Source organism: Macaca thibetana, chromosome 1, assembly GCF_024542745.1.
Source record: "Macaca thibetana thibetana isolate TM-01 chromosome 1, ASM2454274v1, whole genome shotgun sequence".
Lineage (NCBI taxonomy): Eukaryota > Metazoa > Chordata > Mammalia > Primates > Cercopithecidae > Macaca > Macaca thibetana.
The window spans coordinates 194,619,321-194,639,127 of record NC_065578.1 but is presented as its reverse complement, the minus strand read 5'-3'; the positions used below and the strand labels follow the sequence as shown (position 1 = coordinate 194,639,127).

The window sequence follows — 19,807 nt, the reverse complement described above, 5'->3', positions numbered from 1 at the left end:
GTTATAATTTCTGTTCTTTTACATTTGCTGAGGAGTGCTTTACTTCCAACTATGTGGTCAATTTTGGAATAAGTGTGATGTGGTGCTGAGAAGAATGTATATTCTGTTGATTTGGGGTGGAGAGTTCTATAGATGTCTATTGGGTCTGCTTGGTGCAGAGATGAGTTCAATTCCTGGATATCCTTGTTAACTTTCTGTCTCGTGGATCTGTCTAATGTTGACAGTCGGGTGTTAAAGTCTCCCATTATTACTGCGTGGGAGTCTAAGTCTCTTTGTAGGTCTCTAAGGACTTGCTTTATGAATCTGGGTGCTCCTGTATTGGGTGCATATATATTTAGGATAGTTAGCTCTTCTTGTTGAATTGATCCCTTTACCATTATGTGATGGCCTTCTTGGTCTCTTTTGACCTTTGTTGGTTTAAAATCTGTTTTATCAGAGACTAGGATTGCAACCCCTGGTTTTTTTGTTTTCCATTTGCTTGGTAGATCTTCCTTCATGCCTTTATTTTGAGCCTATGTGTGTCTCTGTACATGAGATGAGTCTCCTGAATACAGCACACTGATAAGTCTTGACTCTTTAACCAATTTGCCAGTCTGTATCTTTTAATTGGAGCATTTAGCGTTGTTCTTTTGGCTTAGGATTTTCTTGGCAATGCGGGCTCTTTTTTGGTTCCACATGAACTTTAAAGTAGTTTTTTTCCAATTCTGTGAAGAAAGTAATTGGTAGCTTGATGGGGATGGCATCGAATCTATAAATTACCTTGGGCAGTATGGCCATTTTCACGATATTGATTCTTCCTATCCATGAGCATGGAATGTTCTTCCATTTGTTTGTGTCCTCTTTTATTTCATTGAGCAGTGATTTGTAATTCTCCTTGAAGAGGCCCTTGACATCCCTTGTAAGTTGGATTCCTAGGTGTTTTATTCTCTTTGAAGCAATTGTGAATGGGAGTTCACTCATGATTTGGCTTTCTGTTTGTCTATTATTGGTGTAGAGGAATGCTTGTGATTTTTGCACATTGGTTTTGTATCCTGAGACTTTGCTGAAGTTGCTTATCAGCTTAAGGAGATTTTGGGCTGAGACAATGGGGTTTTCTAAATATACAAGCATGTCATCTGCAAACAGGGACAATTTGACTTCCTCTTCTCCTAATTGAATACCTTTTATTTCTTTCTTTTACCTGATTGCCCTGGCCAGAACTTCCGACACTATGTTGAATAGGAGTGCTGAGAGAGGGTATCCCTGTCTTGTGCCGGTTTTCAAAGGGAATGCTTCCAGTTTTTGCCCATTCAGTATGATGTCGACTGTGGGTTTGTTATAAATAGCTCTCAGTATTTTGAGCTATGTCCCATCAATACCTAGTTTATTAAGAGTTTTTAGCATGAAGGGATGTTGAATTTTTTCAAAGGTCTTTTCTGCATCTATTGAGATAATCATGTAGTTTTTGTCTTTGGTTCTGTTTATATGACGGATTATGTTTACTGATTTGCATATGTTGAACCAGCCTTGCATCCCAGGGATTAAGCCAACTTGATTGTGGTGGATAAACTTTTTAATGTGCTGCTGGATTCGATTTGCCAGTATTTTATTGAGGATTTTTTCATCGATATTCATCAGGGATATTGGTCCAAAAAACTACTTTAAACTTCATATGGAACCAAAAAGGAGCTTGCATTGCCAAGACAATCCTAAGCCAAAAGAACAAAGCTGGAAGCATCTTGCTACCTGACTTCAAACTATATTACAAGGCTACAGTAACCAAAACAGCATGGTACTGGTACCAAAACAGAGATATAGACCAATGGAACAGAACAGAGCCCTGAGTAATAATGCCACACATCTACAACCATCTGATCTTTGGCAAACCTGACAATAACAAGAAATGGGGAAAGGATTCCCTATTTAATAAATGGTGCTGGGAAAACTGGCTGGCCATATGTAGAAAGCTGAAACTGGATCCCTTCCCTACACCTTATACGAAAATTAATTCAAGATGGATTAAAGACTGAAATGTTAGACCTAAAACCATAAAAACCCTAGAAGAAAACCTAGGCAATACCATTCAGGACATAGGCATGGGCAAGGACTTCATGACTAAAACACCAAAAGCAATGGCAACAAAAGCCAAAATAGACAAATGGGATCTAACTAAACTAAAGAGCTTCTGTACAGCAAAAGAAACTACCATCAGAGTGAACAAGCAACCTACAGAATGGGAGAAAATTTTTACAATCTACCCATCTGACAAAGGACTAATATCCAGAATCTACAAAGAACTTAAACAAATTTAGAAGAAAAAATCAACACCATCAAAAAGTGGGCAAAGGATATGAACAGACATTTCTCAAAAGAAGACGTTTATGCAGACTGGATTATTTTCTCCCTTATTGTATAAATAGAATTTTATTATAGATACAAGTTGAAATAGATCTTGAATTGTTGTCATTGTCACAGCTGTAACTTGTGACTCATGTGTAAAGAACCATTACAAGCTGGACTCTAAGAGTGATTGTTACAGCTTTCACCTCTGATAAACACTAGCCAGAATCTCTTCCATTATGGTTACCATCAAAGAGAGGTACAAGTAGGACAGAAATCAAACACAAATGATATACTACCTTTCCCTACATACAATGAATAGACTAGGGAACTATTCTTAATAATAAATAATTTATTAATTAGAACATATAAGTGAATGCAGAAGACATTTAAAAGTAAAAATACAAAGGAATAACTTTATTCATGCAATACTTTCATAAAAGGTGAGTATAAACTCAGTCCATGCGTGTGTGAAGTGAAATAAGCTTGCTGGCTGGAGAGGGACAGGGTGCCAGAGGCTACTACCCAGTCAGGGTCACAGCTGTATTGGTCGATTGCTGGGTTCCTGTTGGCTTGGTCTGGATCATGTTATTTCTGGTGTTGGATTTCCTGTCCATGCTCTTGACCACGTCTTTCACCCACCTGGCTTGTGGATCAGCACAGACTTTTAGGCCACGTTTGGTAATAAAACTATAATGCAAGGAAAACACAGACGAATTTAGCCACATTCTCAAAGCCTTGGGGTCAAGAGTTAAGATCAGAGCAGACTTGAAGAGATCTTGTGCAGAAATTACTGCAAGAAATAGTCTTTCAGAGCCATGAGATCAAAAATGGGCACCCGTCTTCTGTCATCTATTTTAACATAAAGGAGAAATATCTGCAAGTAGTATCCAGCCCCTTTGTTCACCACAATTCACAGGTTCCTTTTCTCATCCATGTCACCAAATGTTGTAACAAAAAGACATTTGAGGCCATCTAGTTCCATTATTACATACCCTCTTCCTTTTCAAATGTAAAAATACTCATCTTATTTTTTTAATAAAAGGTGATTTTTACATTTTCATGTTTTAGAGTAAAGATTGCAATTATGTGTTGGGAAGAGTTATTACTTCTAAAAATGAGATTCTGGTAGAAGAAAGGGACCATGTAGGTTGTGCATTGACTCATTTCGTTGAAATATGGCAACTGATAAAGCAAGGGACTCTGCCTAACTCAATCCTAAGAACCCCCAACTCCAGTGAGGCTTGCAGGGAAACCCTGACACGGGCCAGCCATCTCTAAACCTAGACCTCAGAGCTATGTACAGTATTCAACAGACTCTTCCACTAAGCTAAATAGAGGAGGACTTCTATTCTTTATTTGGCAGCCAAATTTTTGCAATAATTGCCATTTGGTTGGACTGCATAAAGACATGATTGATAAGGAAAAATAAAGAGCTTGTCAGTTAAGCTGAGCTGTTCCTCCATGTTGACCTACTTTTCCTGAGGAAGGCAGCATTTCTGTATACTGTATTTCCATACCTCTAGATATCCACCCAGCCCAACTTCTGAGGAGGCAAACTCACATTACTGCTTTCAAGGAGCCTTCCTTGATGGTGTAGGTCTTGATTCTGTTGACTGGCAGTCGCTGGGTAGTGAGGCTCACACAGGTACTCTTATCTGAGACTTCACTCCCTACACCTGGTGAGAAAAAAACCCAGACAATTAAAAATAAAGCAATTATCAAAATCATAGGAACAATCACCTGTTAAATTACTCTGAGAATGTTGTGAGAATATAAGGCCATTTGTTTTTGGGGGAGGAGATGACCAATAGGCATCCTGAATCTCTTGCCCATCACAGATTCTTAGTAAATATTTGACTCAATCAATAGAATTGTTTCAGGAATTTCACGCTGAGAGAGAATAACAAGATGTTATTCCATTTCTGTGTATATTTTCACTTAGACATTTGGGACAGCTAGTTAATGCCCCAGTGACACTCATTCATTCATTTATACAACAGTGCCTGTTGTGTCCCACATGTTTTGTTAAGACAGACTTTATCCCCGTTTTCATGGAGCATATCTTCTACTGAGGGAGCCAGGCCACAGACAGGTAAACAGAAAAGATCATGTCAAATAGTGCAACGTGTTAGAGTGAGATTACAGAGTAACGCGTGAAGAGTACTCTATGCAAGGCAACATTCAGTGGGGGAAGGAAGCATGTTTTTGACTGAGTAAATAAAGGTGTTCTCATTTTTAAGTGGTAAAATGTCTCTCCGTGTCAGCCGCCAAGATGCTGAAAAGAAGGAAGGCCAAAGGAAAGAAGGTGGCCCCACTCCCTGCTGTCGTGAGGAAGCTGGAGGCTAAGAAAGTGATGAAACCTCTGTGTGAGAAAAGGCCTAAGAGTTTTCTTAGGCAGGCATTGGGCAGGATATCCAGCGCAAAAGGGACCTCACCTGCTTTGTGAAATGGCCCCACTATATCTGCTTCCATCTGCAAAGAGCTATCCTCTATAAGCAGCTGAAAGTACCTTCTGCCATTAACCAGCTCTCCCAGGCCTTAGACCCCCAAACAGCTACTCAGCCACTTAAGCTGATTCACAAGTACTGACCAGAGACAAAGCAAGAGAAGAAGCAGAGACTGTTGGCCCAGGCTGAGAAGAAACCTGCTGGCAAAGGTGGTGTCCCCATAGGAAATCACCCTTTCTTTGAGCAGGGGTTAACACCATCACCACCTTGCTGGAAAACAAGAAGCCTCAGCTGGTAGTGATTGCACCTGGTGTGAACCCCATCAAGCCAGTTATCTTTCTGCCTGTGCTGTGTCCTAAAAGGGGTCCCTTATTGCATGATCAAGGGGAAGGAAGGCAAGACTGGGACATCCAGTCCACAGGAAGCACACTGTCACCTTCACACAGGTTTGGTATTGAAAACACTGATTTGCTCCAGAATATACATTCTCTGGTGAATCCCCACATTGTAACTGAACTCTCAAAGATTTTGATAATTTATCAAACAATATATTAAATGGGCAAAAGCTACAAATGCATTTATAATCATCGCCTCTAATCCATAGCTAACATTAATCAAAAAATTACTGTTTCTAAGGAAATCTGATGTTATTAAATAAATAAACCATAATATTTATTTAATCTTAATATCAAGTGATCATGTCTGTTATTCTATTCAATTTATACATAAATAAGCATAGGCCCTGAGTGGTTAAGAAATGTGCCCAAAATTACCCAATTAGGAAAAGTAGGAGTCCAGATACTAACCAAATTCTCCCTGTTCTGGGAGTTTATGAAGCCCCCTACAGTCAAAATCATCATTCCTTTTTTGCACATGGGAAGTTTAAGGCTCGCCTGGGGAAAGCAGTTTACTTCAGTCAAAACCTGAGTCAAACCCAAAATGTGTGCCCACCTGCCTTGCTTCCCTGTTCTTTATCTCACAGACAGCTTCTCGACTTACCTTCCACAATGTATGCAGTGAGACAGCAGATGCCAAGGAGGGCCAGGGTGAGAAGTCTCATGGCTGAGGTCCTGCTGAGCTGTGCAGGGAGAGAGTGAGGATCAGGCTCTTTGAGGACCTCTTTTATGCCTCCAATGGTCAGTGCACTTCCTGCGGTGAGAGGGGGCTTTCTAGGTGGGTGTGGGATCATGGAAAGTCTTTGCAATACTGATGCTTTTTTTTTTTTTCTTAAAAAAAAAAAGTCCCTTTTCCCTGTTCATACTAACCTAACGCCTTGTGGTCTTTACCCCTTTATCTGTGGTTAACGTGTCAATGAAACCTAATCTATGCATAAAAGAAAACGTGGTTGTGTTGTCTCTTGCCACCAGCCTGAATTCCGATCTTCCGCTGTAGACATGCCTGAAGGCTGTTCACTGCCATGGCCCAGCACGGAAACTATAAAGGAAATGAGGTGGAGTGGTCACTGTGTTCCATCCCACCTCATGTGACATCCAGTGTGACATGAGGCTTCCACAGCCATGGATCATGAGTCCCTGGTGCCAGCCTTTGACTCTCTCAGGAGGGGAAGAGAGGCTGCTGCCACACTGAGCTTCGCGATCCTTTGCTTTCTTTTCTGTCATTTTTCTCCTCCACCTTTATTCAAGTTGCCCCCCTTTCTTCACCCCAATCTCCCCAGGTACCTAAGAAACAATTAATAACTATTCAAGCATGTCTATATGCATATGTTTGCTTTATTACAACTTGACATACACATTTATAGAAGCTTTTGAAAAGTTGTGAGGTACCAACTTATTTCAGATAAAAAGGAAATAAAATGATCTATAATCTTACCATCTGACAGTTTCCATTTTTAATATTTTTCCAGTGAATCTGTATTGGCATACATGTGTTCTCATAATTGTGGTCATTTTAAATGCTGTTTTAACACCAATTTAAATATCTTCCCATTTTTTTAGCCTTCATATTTCTACTTCGAGTAAATATATACATATACACATTAAACCATTTTCTTATAACTTATTATAAAGATCAGAACTATAAGGTCAGTTTCATTAATATACACTGAATTATTTCCTTTAATAACAAGGAGTAGGATTACTGGGTAAAATGATATGATCATCTTTATAGCTCTTATTATATATTGCTATATAGTCTCCCTAAATGTAGTTTTAATTTGCAATGCTCCCAGTAGAATTTAAATATACTGATTGCACTGGACCTTTTCTGCCACTGAGTTTGTTGTGTGGTGGTCATACTTTATTTTACATAGGTACCTATAAAATGTATTTATTAAATATATGTGTAGTTAAAGGTTTTGCGTTTGCTATTAGGAATATGAAAATAAATTCCTGTGTTTTCATAGAAATTATAGGTTAACCTCTAAGAGACTTTCCACTAATCGCGTTTGATTTTTCACCCAGACTTCATTCTAAACTTCAAATTGGCTCTTTAATGATCTCTACCTTACTGCACAATCACTCCTTGAACACTGGACACATCTTCTTTTCAAAATGCTTCTCCTCATATTGGTCCTTAGCATGGAGCAATGTGTTCTCTTCCCTCTAATTTCCAAATACTGATATATAGGGAGCATCTTAGACTCATTGCTATCTACCCACGTGTCATTCATTCTCAACCAAACTGGACTAAGTATACCTTTTGAGTAGTTCTTTGACATGTCTCCTCCTTTCTTCCCACACTGCTCAAATGTTAGGCCAATTGTAGTGGACTAACTAGTTTCCCAGTCTGCGGCGTCCTCTCAGTCTGTTCTCTGCAGCTTTGCCAGAGTGATCACCCGAAAGCCTCAATCTAATCATGCCATTTCCCTACTGAGAGCCTCTTTGCTAACTTCCATTGCCTACAGGATTAATTGCAAATCTTTCATTGTCATATATAAGAATGCTCAAGATCTAGTACTGCTTTTCCTTCCAGACTCACCTTCCACCATTCACTCACACACTCCCAAACCTTAACAAACACATACATGTGCAGCCAACCCAATGGGCCAGCCTCTTTTATGCTCCTGACACGTTTCTTTTAACTGGAATACCCATGACAGCTCCCTACATAGTTACATTAAACTCCTCCTCCCTGTATAAGTTTTCCTGAATTTTTTTTCACAAAAGTAAGTAGTGCCACCCCTTTATGTTCTCTTAGAACTTTGTTCTTTTCTCATGGCTCTTCTGCAGCTAATCTCATTCTGTTCTACTCAATTACATTCCTGCATCTCCCACTAGATGGCAGGCTCTTTGAGAGTAGGAGATTCCCTTGTTATCTCTGGATCACTGGCACTTGCAGAAAGCCTGGTATGTAATAATTGCTCAACAATTAGTTTTTTAATAAATGAATTATTTTTAAAATGCCAAAATTACAATGATTGCGCATTAAATGAAAGATGATCATCTAAAAACATAAAGCCACACTTCATGAGATTGATCTAAGCAAATAAAAGAAACAAAGGCAAAAACAGACAAATAGAATTACCTCTAACTAAAAAGCTTCTGCAAAGCAAAGGAAATCATCAACAGAGGTAGAAGACAACTTATGAAATGGGAGAAAATATTTACAAACTATACGTCTGATAAGGAATTAATATGCAAGATATATAAAGAACTCAAGCAACTCATTAGCAAGAAAACAACACAATTTAAAAATGGGCAAAAGACTGTAAAAACATGCCAAATTGTAAAGACTATCAATGCCGGAAAGAAACTGCATCAACTATTGAGCAAAATAACCAGCTAACATCATAACGACAGGATCAAATTCACACACAACTATGTTAACCTTAAATGTAAATGGACTAAATGCTCCAATTGAAATACACAGACTGGCAAATTGGATAAATACTCAAGACCTATCAGTGTGCTGTATTCAGGAGACCTATCTCACGTGCAGAGGCACACATAGGCTCAAAATAAAGGGATGGAGGAAGATCTACCAAGCAAATGGAAAACAAAAAAACCAGGGGTTGCAATCCTAGTCTCTGATAAAACAGATTTTAACCAACAAAGATCAAAAGAGATGAAGAAGGCCATTACATAATGGTAAAGGGATCAATTCAACAAGAAGAGCTAACTATCCTAAATATATATGCACCCAATACAGGAGCACCCAGATTCATAAAGCATATCCTTAGAGACCTACAAAGAGATTTAGACTCCCACACAATAATAATGGGAGACTTTAACACCCCACTGTCAACATTAGACAGATCCACGAGACAGAAAGTTAACAAGGATATCTAGGAATTGAACTCAGCTTTGCACCACATGGACCTAATAAACATCGATAGAATTTTCCACCCCAAATCAACAGAATATACATTCTTTATAGCACTACATAGCACTTATTCCAAAATTGACCACATAGTTGGAAGTAAAGCACTCCTCAGCAAATGTAAAAGAACAGAAATTATAACAAACTTTCTCTCCGACCACAGTGCAATCAAACTAGAACTCAGGATTAAGAAACTCACTCAAAACCGCTTACTACATGGAAACTGAACAACCTGCTCCTGAATGACTACTGGGTACATAAGCTCCTGAATGACTACTGGGTACATAACGAAATGAAGGCAGAAATAAAGATGTTCTTTGAAACCAATGAGAACAAAGACACAACATACCAGAATCTCTGGGACATATTTAAAGCAGTGTGTAGAGGGAAATTTATAGCACTAAATGCCTGCAAGAGAAAGCAGGAAAGATCTAAAATGGACACCCTAACATTAAAATTAAAAGAACTAGAGAAGCAAGAGCAACCACATTCAAAAGCTAGCAGAAGGCAAGAAATAACTAAGATTATAGCAGAACTGAAGGAGAGAGAGCCATAAAAATCCCTTCAAAAAATCAGTGAATCCTGGAGCTGGTTTTTTGAAAAGATCAAAAAAATTGATAGACTGCTAGCAAAACTAATAAAGAAGAAAAGAGAGAAGAATCAAATAGGCACAATAAAAAATGATAAAGGGGATGCCACCACTGATCCCACAGAAATACAAACTACGATCAGAGAACAGTATAAACACTTCTATCCAAATAAACTAGAAAATCTAGAAGAAATAGATAAATTCCTGGACACATACTCCCTCCCAAGACTAAACCAGGAAGAAGTGAATCCCTGAATAGACCAATAACAGGTTCTGAAATTGAGGCAATAATTAATAGCCTACCAACCAAAAAAAGTCCAGGACCAGACAGATTCACAGCCAAATTCTACCAGAGTTACAAAGAGGAGCTGGTACCATTCCTTGTGAAACTATTCCAACAAGTAGAAAAAGAGGGAATCCTCCCTAACTCATTTTATGAGGCCCACATCATCCTGATACCAAAGCCTGGCAGAGACACAACAAAAAAATATAATTTTAGACCACTATCCCTGATGAATATTAATGAAAAAATCCTCAACAAAATACTGGCAAATCGAATCCAGCAGCACATTAAAAAGTTTATCCACCACGATCAAGTTGGCTTAATCGCTGGGATGTAAGGCTGGTTCAACATATGCAAATCAGTAAACATAATCCGTCATATAAACAGAACCAAAGACAAAAACTACATGATTATCTCAATAGATGCAGAAAAGACCTTTGAAAAAATTCAACATCCCTTCATGCTAAAAACTCTTAATAAACTATGTATTGATGGGATGTATCTCAAAATACTGAGAGCTATTTATGACAAAACCCACAGTCGATATCATACTGAATAGCAAAAACTGGAAGCATTCCCTTTGAAAACCGGCACAGACAGGGATGCCCTCTCTCAGCACTCCTATTCAACATAGTGTTGGAAGTTCTGGCCAGGGCAATCAGGCAGGAGAAAGAAATAAAGGATATTCGATTAAGAAAAGAGGAAGTCAAATTGTCCCTGTTTGCAGATGACATGATTGTATATTTAGAAAACCCCATTGTCTCAGCCCAAAATCTCCTTAGCTGATAAGTAACTTCAGCAAAGTCTCAGGATACAAAATCAATGTGCAAAAGTCACAAGCATTCCTCTACACCAATAATAGACAAACAGAAAGCCAAATCATGAGTGAACTCCCATTCACAATTGCTTCAAAGAGAATAAAATACCTAGGAATCCAACAAGGGATGTGAAGGCCCTCTTCAAGGAGAACTACAAACCACTGCTCAGTGAAATAAAAGAGGACACAAACAAATGGAAGAACATTCCATGCTCATGGATAGGAAGAATCAATATCGTGAAAATGGCCATACTGCCCAAGGTAATTTATAGATTCGATGCCATCCCCATCAAGCTACCAATTACTTTCTTCACAGAATTAGAAAAAAATACTTTAAAGTTCATATGGAACCAAAAAAGAACTCGCATTGCCAAGACAATCCTAAGCTAAAAGAACAAAGCTGGATGCATCATGTTACCTGACTTCAAACTATACTACAAGGCTACAGTAACCAAAACAGCATGGTACTGGTACCAGAACAGAGATATAGACCAATGGAACAGAACAGAGCCCTGAGAAATAATGCCACACATCTACAACCATCTGATCTTTGACAAACCTGACAAAAACAAGAAATGGGGAAAGGATTCCCTATTTAATAAATGGTGCTGGGAAAACTGGCTGGCCATATGTAGAAAGCTGAAACTGGATCCCTTCCCTACACCTTATACGAAAATTAATTCAAGATGGATTAAAGAGTGAAATGTTAGACCTAAAACCATAAAAACCCTAGAAGAAAACCTAGGCAATGCCATTCAGGACATAGGCATGGGCAAGGACTTCATGACTAAAACACCAAAAGCAATGGCAACAAAAGCCAAAATAGACAAATGGGATCTAATTAAACTAAAGAGCTTCTGCACAGCAAAAGAAACTACCATCAGAGTGAATAGGCCACCTACAGAACGGGAAAAAATTTTTACAATCTACCCATCTAACAAAGAACTAATATCCAGAATCTACAAAGAACTTAAACAAATTTACAAGAAAAAATTAACAACACCATCCAAAAGCAGGCAAAGGATATGAACGGACACTTCTCAAAAGAAGACATTAATGCAGCCAACAGACACATGAAAAAATGCTTATCATCACTGGTCATCAGATAAATGCAAATCAAAACCACAATGTGATACCATCTTGCACCAGTTAAAATGGCAATCATTAAAAAGTCAGGAAACAACACATACTGGAGAGGATATGGCAAAACAGGAACACTTTTACACTATTGGTGGGACTGTAAATTAGTTCAACCATTGTGGAAGATAGTGTGGTGATTCCTCAAGGATCTAGAACTAGAAATACCATTTGACCCAGCAATCCCATTACTGGGTATATACCCAAAGGATTCTAAATCATGCTGCTCTAAAGACACATGCACACGTATGTTTATTGCAGCACTATTCACAATAGCAAAGAGTTGGAACCAACCCAAATGTCCATCAGGATAGACTGGATTAAGAAAATGTAGCACATATACACTATGGAATACTATGCAGCCATAAAAAAGGATGAGTTCGTGTCCTTTGTAGGGACATGGATGAAGCTGGAAACCATCATTCTGAGCAAACTATTGCAAGGACAGAAAACTAAACACTGCATGTTCTCACTCATAGGTGGGAATTGAACAATGAGAACACATGGACACAGGGTGGGGAACATCACACACTGGGGTCTCTCATGGGGTGGGGGAGGGATAGCATTAGGAGATATACCTAATGTAAATGACGAGTTAATGGGTGTAGCACACGAACATGGCGCATGTATACATATGTAACAAACCTGCACCTTGTGCACATGTACCCTAGAGCTTGAAGTATAATTAAAAAAAAAAATAGCAACACCTTTCTTCCAGGTGCTCACGTCAAAAGCCTTGGTCTCATCCAAGCCTTGATCTCATCCAAGCCTTGGTCTCTCCTCATTGTCTAACATTCTATACCCAGATTGTCAGCAAATCATGTCAGTTCTACCTTCAAAATAAACCAGCGTTTGAGTCTTCCTCATCAGCTCTCTGGTTCAATAGGAGGTAATACCCTCCTAAGTGGTCTTCCTGTGTCTATCTTAACCCTCCGCAATCTGCTATTAGCACAGCAGCCAGTTAAACCCGTTGAAGCATAGGTCAGATTGTATTACACCTCCTCACACATTTTCCCGATGTCTTAATTTCTCACTCAGAGTAAAAGCCAAAGTCTTACCAACAATCTATAAGAGCTAGAATGGCCTTGCTCCCTGTCATCTCTCTGAGTTCATTTTTTACCATTCCTCTCCTTTGATTTCTCAAACCATCTACTTTGGACATCTTGACTATTTCTTGAATATATCTGGCACATTTTTGCCTCAAGGCCTTTGAACTTGCTGTTTCCTTTGCATTCCTGGAATGCTCCTCTTCCAGATAGCTGTGCGGCTAACTCCCCCATTCCCTCTAGTTCTTTTCTCTAAAGTCGTCTTCTCAGTGATGCCTGTTTTCCAGCTACCCTATCTACAGTCTCAATTACCCCCTCCCCAAGATCTCATCCTCCCCCTCCATCATTTATTTTTTTCTCCTTAATACATAATGACTTCCTGGTTTATAATATACTTGCATAAGTATAACAAATTTTACTTACATAGTCAGGTTGATTAACTTCCCTTTCCGTCAGAATGTTTGCTCCATGAATTCAAAGATTTTGATTGTTTTGTTCACTCTTGTAGCCCCGGTTCTTAGAAATAATGGCTGACATGTTGTAGGCCTCAATAAATATTTGTTGCATAAATGAATTAAACTAAATGTAGACAAAGATAAATGATTTCTTAAACTCTGTCCTACCAATATTCTTTCTAAACATACATTTAAAAAGAATTCTTTCATCCTTTCGTGTAGAATAATTTTTACCATTCTTAGCCACAGTACCGTTGTAATCTTTAGCCACCAGAATTTTCAAAGACTGACAAATGACAGCATTAGTGTTACCTAACCATACCATATTTTAATCAGTCACTTATTGAGTATGCATTTTGTTCCTAGAACTGGGTATTTACAGAATTGTTACTGGAATAGAGATATTTGGAAACAAACAGCTCTCTTATTTACCAACTGTGTGATGACCTTGTGCAGTCACTAAATCTCTGGGCCTCAGTTTTTTTCCTCCTTAAATAGAGGCAATAACACGCACTCCTCCAAGTTGTTGAAAGCTGTATGAAACTGCAGTCTATGCGTAACTGCATACTTCTTCATATTTGCACCACAAGAAAAACAACTTCATTAGAAAGAATAATTTTTCTGGTATTAACGTAAGTTTTACCACATATGCTTTTGCAAACATTACAGATATTGCTGCCCATTATTGCCTGCTGGGTGGATAGAGAAAGGAGTAAAACTTGTAAGGGAAGATTAGAACAGAGGGCTATTATTTTTTTATTTTTTATTTTTATTTTTATTTTTTTTGAGATGGAGTCTCACTCTGTCACCCAGGCTGGAGCGCAGTGGCACAATCTCGGCTCACTACAAGCTCCACCTCCCAGGTTCACGCCATTCTCCTGCCTCAGGTTCCCAAGTAGCTGGGACTACAGGCGCCCACCACCACGCCCGGCTAATTTTTTGTATTTTTAATAGAGACGGGGTTTCACTGTGTTAGCCAGGATGGTCTAGATCTCCTGACCTCGTGATCCGCCTGCCTCGGCTTCCCAAAGTGCTGGAATTACAGGCGTGAGCCACAGCGCCCGGCCAGGGCTATTATGTTAACATGCAGGAGAAGCCTTAACTGACTATATGTATATGCAGAGCCACTAACAACAATAACAATTTACCCTTTGCAATGTTTTGTTGCATACAAAGCACTTTCTCATGCCTTATTTCATTTTGAAATCATGTTTGGTAGGCAGGATTTATATGATCTCTTCCATTTTTTAGAGGGGAAATTGAGGCCTCATTTAAGTGACTTGTCCGAGATGATGCAGTGGGTCAGTGGTGCAGCTAACTTTATTTCTGATTCCTTGAATAACTTTGGAGTATCTGATGCTCCTATATGAGTGATTCTATCAGCTGGGTGAGAGTCTAACTACAATTCACTTCACCAGCAATTATTCATTGAACTGTTGGTGTTTTTGGCCAGAATTCAAGATTTCATACCGTGAAAAACACCCTCCTCATTATTTTGGAGAGGTCCTCTGAGGCCAACAGGGAAGTGCAGAAAACAAGACAGAAGTCTGAGCTCTTTTCTCACATTCTCTTAGGTACCTGGTAGGATGACAGAATGTCCATGTTTCATGAGTGTCCAAAGAAGTAGCAGAGTCTTGAAATAGAAAATAACAGATCAACAATTCCTCTTCAAGAGTCTATTGTGTACCTGACCCTGAAGGGAGACAGGCAAGATTGGAGCACTAATTTTGGTTGAATGGCTAACAGCCTCATCTAATTCTCTCACCTACTATTTAAATTCTTCACTATTCTGCTTAAGCTCCCCAGCAGACTTCAGCTACCCCAGACACATTGAGGTTAAAATCCACATGTGTTGGTTTACAAGATGAAGTCCTTTGCTGTCTGACTTCTTCCTACCTTCGCTGTCTTAGAGCTCACACCAAACCAGCTTGCCCCGTTATTACCCAAGCACTTGATTTCTTCATCCTCTCGACATCATTAGACTTTGCCTTTGCCGGGAATACTGGGGCACCCTTTCTTCCTCCTTTATCTGGCTAATCTCTACTCATCCTTTAAGACTTGTCTGAGTCACCAATCCTCTGTAATTCCTTCTTTTCCATCCTGCCCTTACCCACTGGGAGAGATGCCCCTTCTCTGTGGTCCCACAAAACTCTTTGCTTCTTTCAAATACCACATTATTACTTTGTGTTGCAGCTGCTTTCTTGACTCAGCCTCTGTCCCCAGTGCTGTCACGGGGTGTGGAATTGTTAGATGCTCAATAAGGCATCTTTTGGATGAATGAACAAAATATGAGTGAATTGTTGTCAAATATGAAGCGATGATTGGCAAAGCAATTTTAGTTTATTTTTTGTTATTTATTCTTATTTTTTGAGATGGAGTCTCACTCTGTTACACAGGCTAGAGTGCGGCGGCGCGATCTTGGCTCACTGCAACCTCCACCTACTAGGTTCAAGTGATTCTTGTGCCTTAGCCTCCCAAGTAGCAGGAATTATAGGCACACACCACCATACCTGGATAATTTTTTTGTGGCAAAGCAATTTTAATTGCCTACACAGCCTATGATATAAAAGATGGAACTCAGCATACAATGAATATTCAGATGCCTGACCTCAACTCTCAGTTTGGCTCTTATGTCCTTCTTTACCTTTGGACTTGATAGTGTGTAAGTCTTAGCTAGCCTGATACCAAGAAGGTGACAAGAATCCTCTCTCGTAGAATGGAGCTATGACATGTGTCCACAGCAGTGTCACACAAAAGTTATGTGAAAGCAGCAGCTATTGTTAGTACGTGGGGTGTCAGAAGGAAGAGTTTGCTTTTGCCACATGTACCCCACAAAATACAGTACACAGAGCACACACTGATTTAAAACGCTGGAACCCTGCCTCAGATGGGGAAGTTTCATGAAGACAGAGTCAAAATGTGAGCTTTATGTGGTGGCGAATGGAGCAAAGGTCAGCTTTTCCACTCATACAGTAGCTCACTCAGACCACCAATTTCTCTCGCACGGCCTATCCCAGGCAGGCGGGCCCCTCTCCAGCCTGCTGGTTAGGTGGGTGCACTGGTGGTCCTACACCCAGGGGAATCTCCAGCTCAGAACGTTCGAGTCACCCATGGAAAGTTTAATGAGTAAGATTTTAAGTCACAGAACAGCAAAGGGTGAGAAACTTGGGGGCCAAGAGGCAGGTCAGAGACTTCCTCCTCTGTCTTTAGCTCTCCTCCCCTCAGTGCTCTCAAAATAGAAATTATTTCTCACCTGCTCCACTGCCTGCTCCCAACCTCAGCTTCAGGGTGGTCTACCACAGACATTCTGTCCTGACTGACAGCAGAGAAACCACCAACCTTTCTACTGCTAGGCACCAAGCAGAGGAAGAGTCAGCCTGGGCCAGATCCCACCAACCCCGAAAATCATTTTTGGGGGCTCTGGAAAAGATACATTGCCTCTTGCCTCTTGTGGGTCTGCATGTAAGCAGGGGAAAAAGACATTGAACATCCGGAAACTTAGCTTGGGAGATCTTTGAGTACAGGAACCAGTTGTCTTCTATACCTCTGAGCCTGCCACTGGCATAATCCCTGGCATCCAGTGGTCATTCAAAAATGTTGATTGCATCATTGAATAAAGGAAAGAGGGGAGATGGGATTATTTCCCAGAAGGTAACAGGGTGCTTGCTAGCTCAGGGGAGTAGAGAGGAAATAATGTACTTTTTGTATTTTTTTTCCTAAGGGGTCAAAGAAGAAGCAGGAACGCTCAATTATCTCCTATAAATAACAACAAGGAGCTTGCAGCATGAGAAAATGTCTAACTGCTTTGTAGATGCCATTTAGTGCTAGGGACAAGCTATTTTAAGTCATGATTAAGACCTAACTTGGCTAGGGGACAACTTCTTCAAGGGCTGCTGGCCTGGGTACTGAGTAATAGTCTCATTTATTACCCACGGGCAGGGCAACTGCACTCACAGATGGAGTAGACCATCCTAACCACGGTTTGACTTGAGGGAAGGGTGATTCAGGCAGAGGCAACAGCATGTGAGAAGGCCTTGAAGTATGACAAAGCAGCATCTTAGAAGGGACTTAATAATTGAGGAAGAAGCAATGAAACTTAGCCAGTAGTACCAGAAGTTCTAAGCAAAGTGAGAAGTGTAGTAATTATTTCCATTTCGCCTAGTTTGATGGAATCATGGATTAACTTTTAGGATGAAGTATCTGCAAATCAGAGCTTGGGTTTAGGGTTAAAGCTTTTGAGACCACCTCCACTCTGCCCCTGCACCCTTCCTTGCCCTCACCCTTCAAAACATTACAGAAAAGATATTGTCACTTTTGATTCTTTCTGGAAGAAACAAATCTCCAGATTGCCTCCATTTTATTGACAGAAGGAAAGGGGGAGTTTGCTTTAACCGTGGCTGTCTGTTACTTGCTGAATCTGATGATCTCAATTTGAGTTCCAGAATGTGCCCTCTTGGTCCTCCTTGTTTTGTTTTCATTTTTGCTTGTGGGTTTGTTTGGTCTTTGATAAGTTAATTTTATCGGACACCTATTGTTTGTCTGCTTGGTTCTCCTTCCAATTTTCTGAAAACTATCCCTTCTACCATCCTATACAAATGTTCACCCCTGTCCCCCAGGAATGTTGAGTGGGGCTTGAGAGATTCCAGTTTCAGTCTGGCTGGGACTTTGAACAGAGAACATGGAAACCAGGGTGACTGTGATGCTGCATATGTCCTGTTGTGAGGTAAAGAAGACTATCCTGCTGTGAGGGAATGAGAGATGGAGAGTGAGGCCCCTGGGGTCTCTGAAAGGCTCCAACCCTGCATTCAGATTGTTCTCTGGGCCTGGGTGCATCCCTGCCCTTGACATTTATGAGCTTCCTTTTGATAATCCAGGGTATCCAGTATTTTATCTGGAGACCCTGGTTGGAGGAGACCTCAAAGGAATTCAATACCATTTTGATACAGAAATGTGCTTTACGGATCTGGTTCCTGCCCCACACTCCACTTCCACATTCCCTCTTCAAACAGAAGCAAATCATATAGGAACAGACTCTTCATGGCCAGGATTTTGTTTTCAAATACCAAACCTCAAATGCAAAATCAGGAAAAACTCCCATTCAGGTGTCCAGTCATTTAAGCAAAAGAAATTGTGTTGTTCTCCCTTTACTGAATTAAGTTACTAATTTTCCTCAAGTAACATTACTCTGAAGTATTCTTTTATGAACTTTCATTGTCACATACATAAGATTTTGCATAATATTAACACTATATTAATAACATGAACCAATAAATATTGAGTGCTTAATACATGCCAGGAACTCTTCTAAGTATTTTGCATGTGCTAACTAATTTGATTTTTGCAGCAGTCTCATCTGGTTTATTATTATTTCCATTTTATATATATAGGGAAACTGAGGCACAGAAAGGTTAAATGCATTAAGTAGCTTGCTGGAGGTCACACACTAAGTGATCAAATGGATATGAACATGGTAGTTTGGTTCCAGAGCCAGGGCTCTAAACCACAACAGATTACTCTTAGAGGTAGATATTCCACACATAAACAAAATCACATTAAATTAAAAAGAGTTTACATTAAGTGTTCTGGCATCTGAAACTGCATATCTGGTTCTACAACTTTCATAGAGTTCCTGATTTTAACTGCTTGAGTAAATGGCTGCACATCATGGCCTCTCCTGCAAGCCCTTAGCTTCCATGTAACACCTAAGGTGAGAAGTTACTAAAGGAGATTAGTCTGTTTGGTAGATCATTCTTCCCTGTAATTTTCTCCCATTCATCCTAGACTGATCTGGTGGAGCATATAAATGACAAGTAATCACTTTCCAGTAGTTGAAGAGCAGTCTGCCTTCCTGGGGTGCTCTTTGCCTTGGTCCAAACACTTTCAGCTTTTTCAACTATTGCTTTGAGCTATCAGGAATAATCCAATCATGTTTGAGTTCTGTGATTGTGCATGGATATTATCTCCTTGAGCATAAACCTGTCTGTAGAAATTTTCTTGTCATAAAACTTTAGTCTATGTTCAAATAAAAAATATAGCCTTTTACAGGATACTGAAAAAAATCCTTCGTCGTGGACCTTTGGAATGGAAATTCTGTCTTCGTAATTTCCCAAGGTGATTCTAAGTGCATGGTCTTTTCCATAGCAATTATTGGCAATGAACAGTAAAAATGGTAAAAATATTTTCTTTTATATTTTAAGCCTGCTACAGTTTTGAAGAGCTTAAGTATAGGGCTTTATAGTGAAAGCAAATCATTAAATCCCCATGTTTATCTTCTGCATGCCAGATGAGGGTGCATCCCTAAATTCTTTCCCTGTTTATCTTTCCCTGTTTATCTTTCCCAGTTTCCCCTTTCAAAGGCAAATCTTTAAGCTGAACAGATGTTTTGAACTTCCACTTGCATAGCCTAGCATCAGAACTTATGGAAACACGCGAG

The 19,807-nt window shown here is 39.7% G+C and overlaps 2 protein-coding genes across 4 annotated transcripts in view; one reads left to right on the top strand and one right to left on the bottom strand.

Moving 5' to 3' along the window:
• The window catches only part of LOC126950917 (lymphotactin), a 215,864-nt gene that overhangs the window by 171,185 nt on the left and 24,872 nt on the right, over nucleotides 1-19,807 (top strand). The gene's annotated exons all lie outside the window — the stretch shown is intronic.
• LOC126950896 (lymphotactin-like) lies at nucleotides 2,704-5,985 on the bottom strand. Its single transcript, XM_050784840.1, has 3 exons — nucleotides 5,769-5,985; nucleotides 3,884-3,998; nucleotides 2,704-3,009 (listed from the first exon to the last, which is right to left on the bottom strand). Exons 1-3 carry the CDS (start codon nucleotides 5,956-5,958, stop codon nucleotides 2,841-2,843), a joined length of 474 nt encoding a protein of 157 aa, XP_050640797.1. The 5' UTR covers nucleotides 5,959-5,985; the 3' UTR covers nucleotides 2,704-2,840.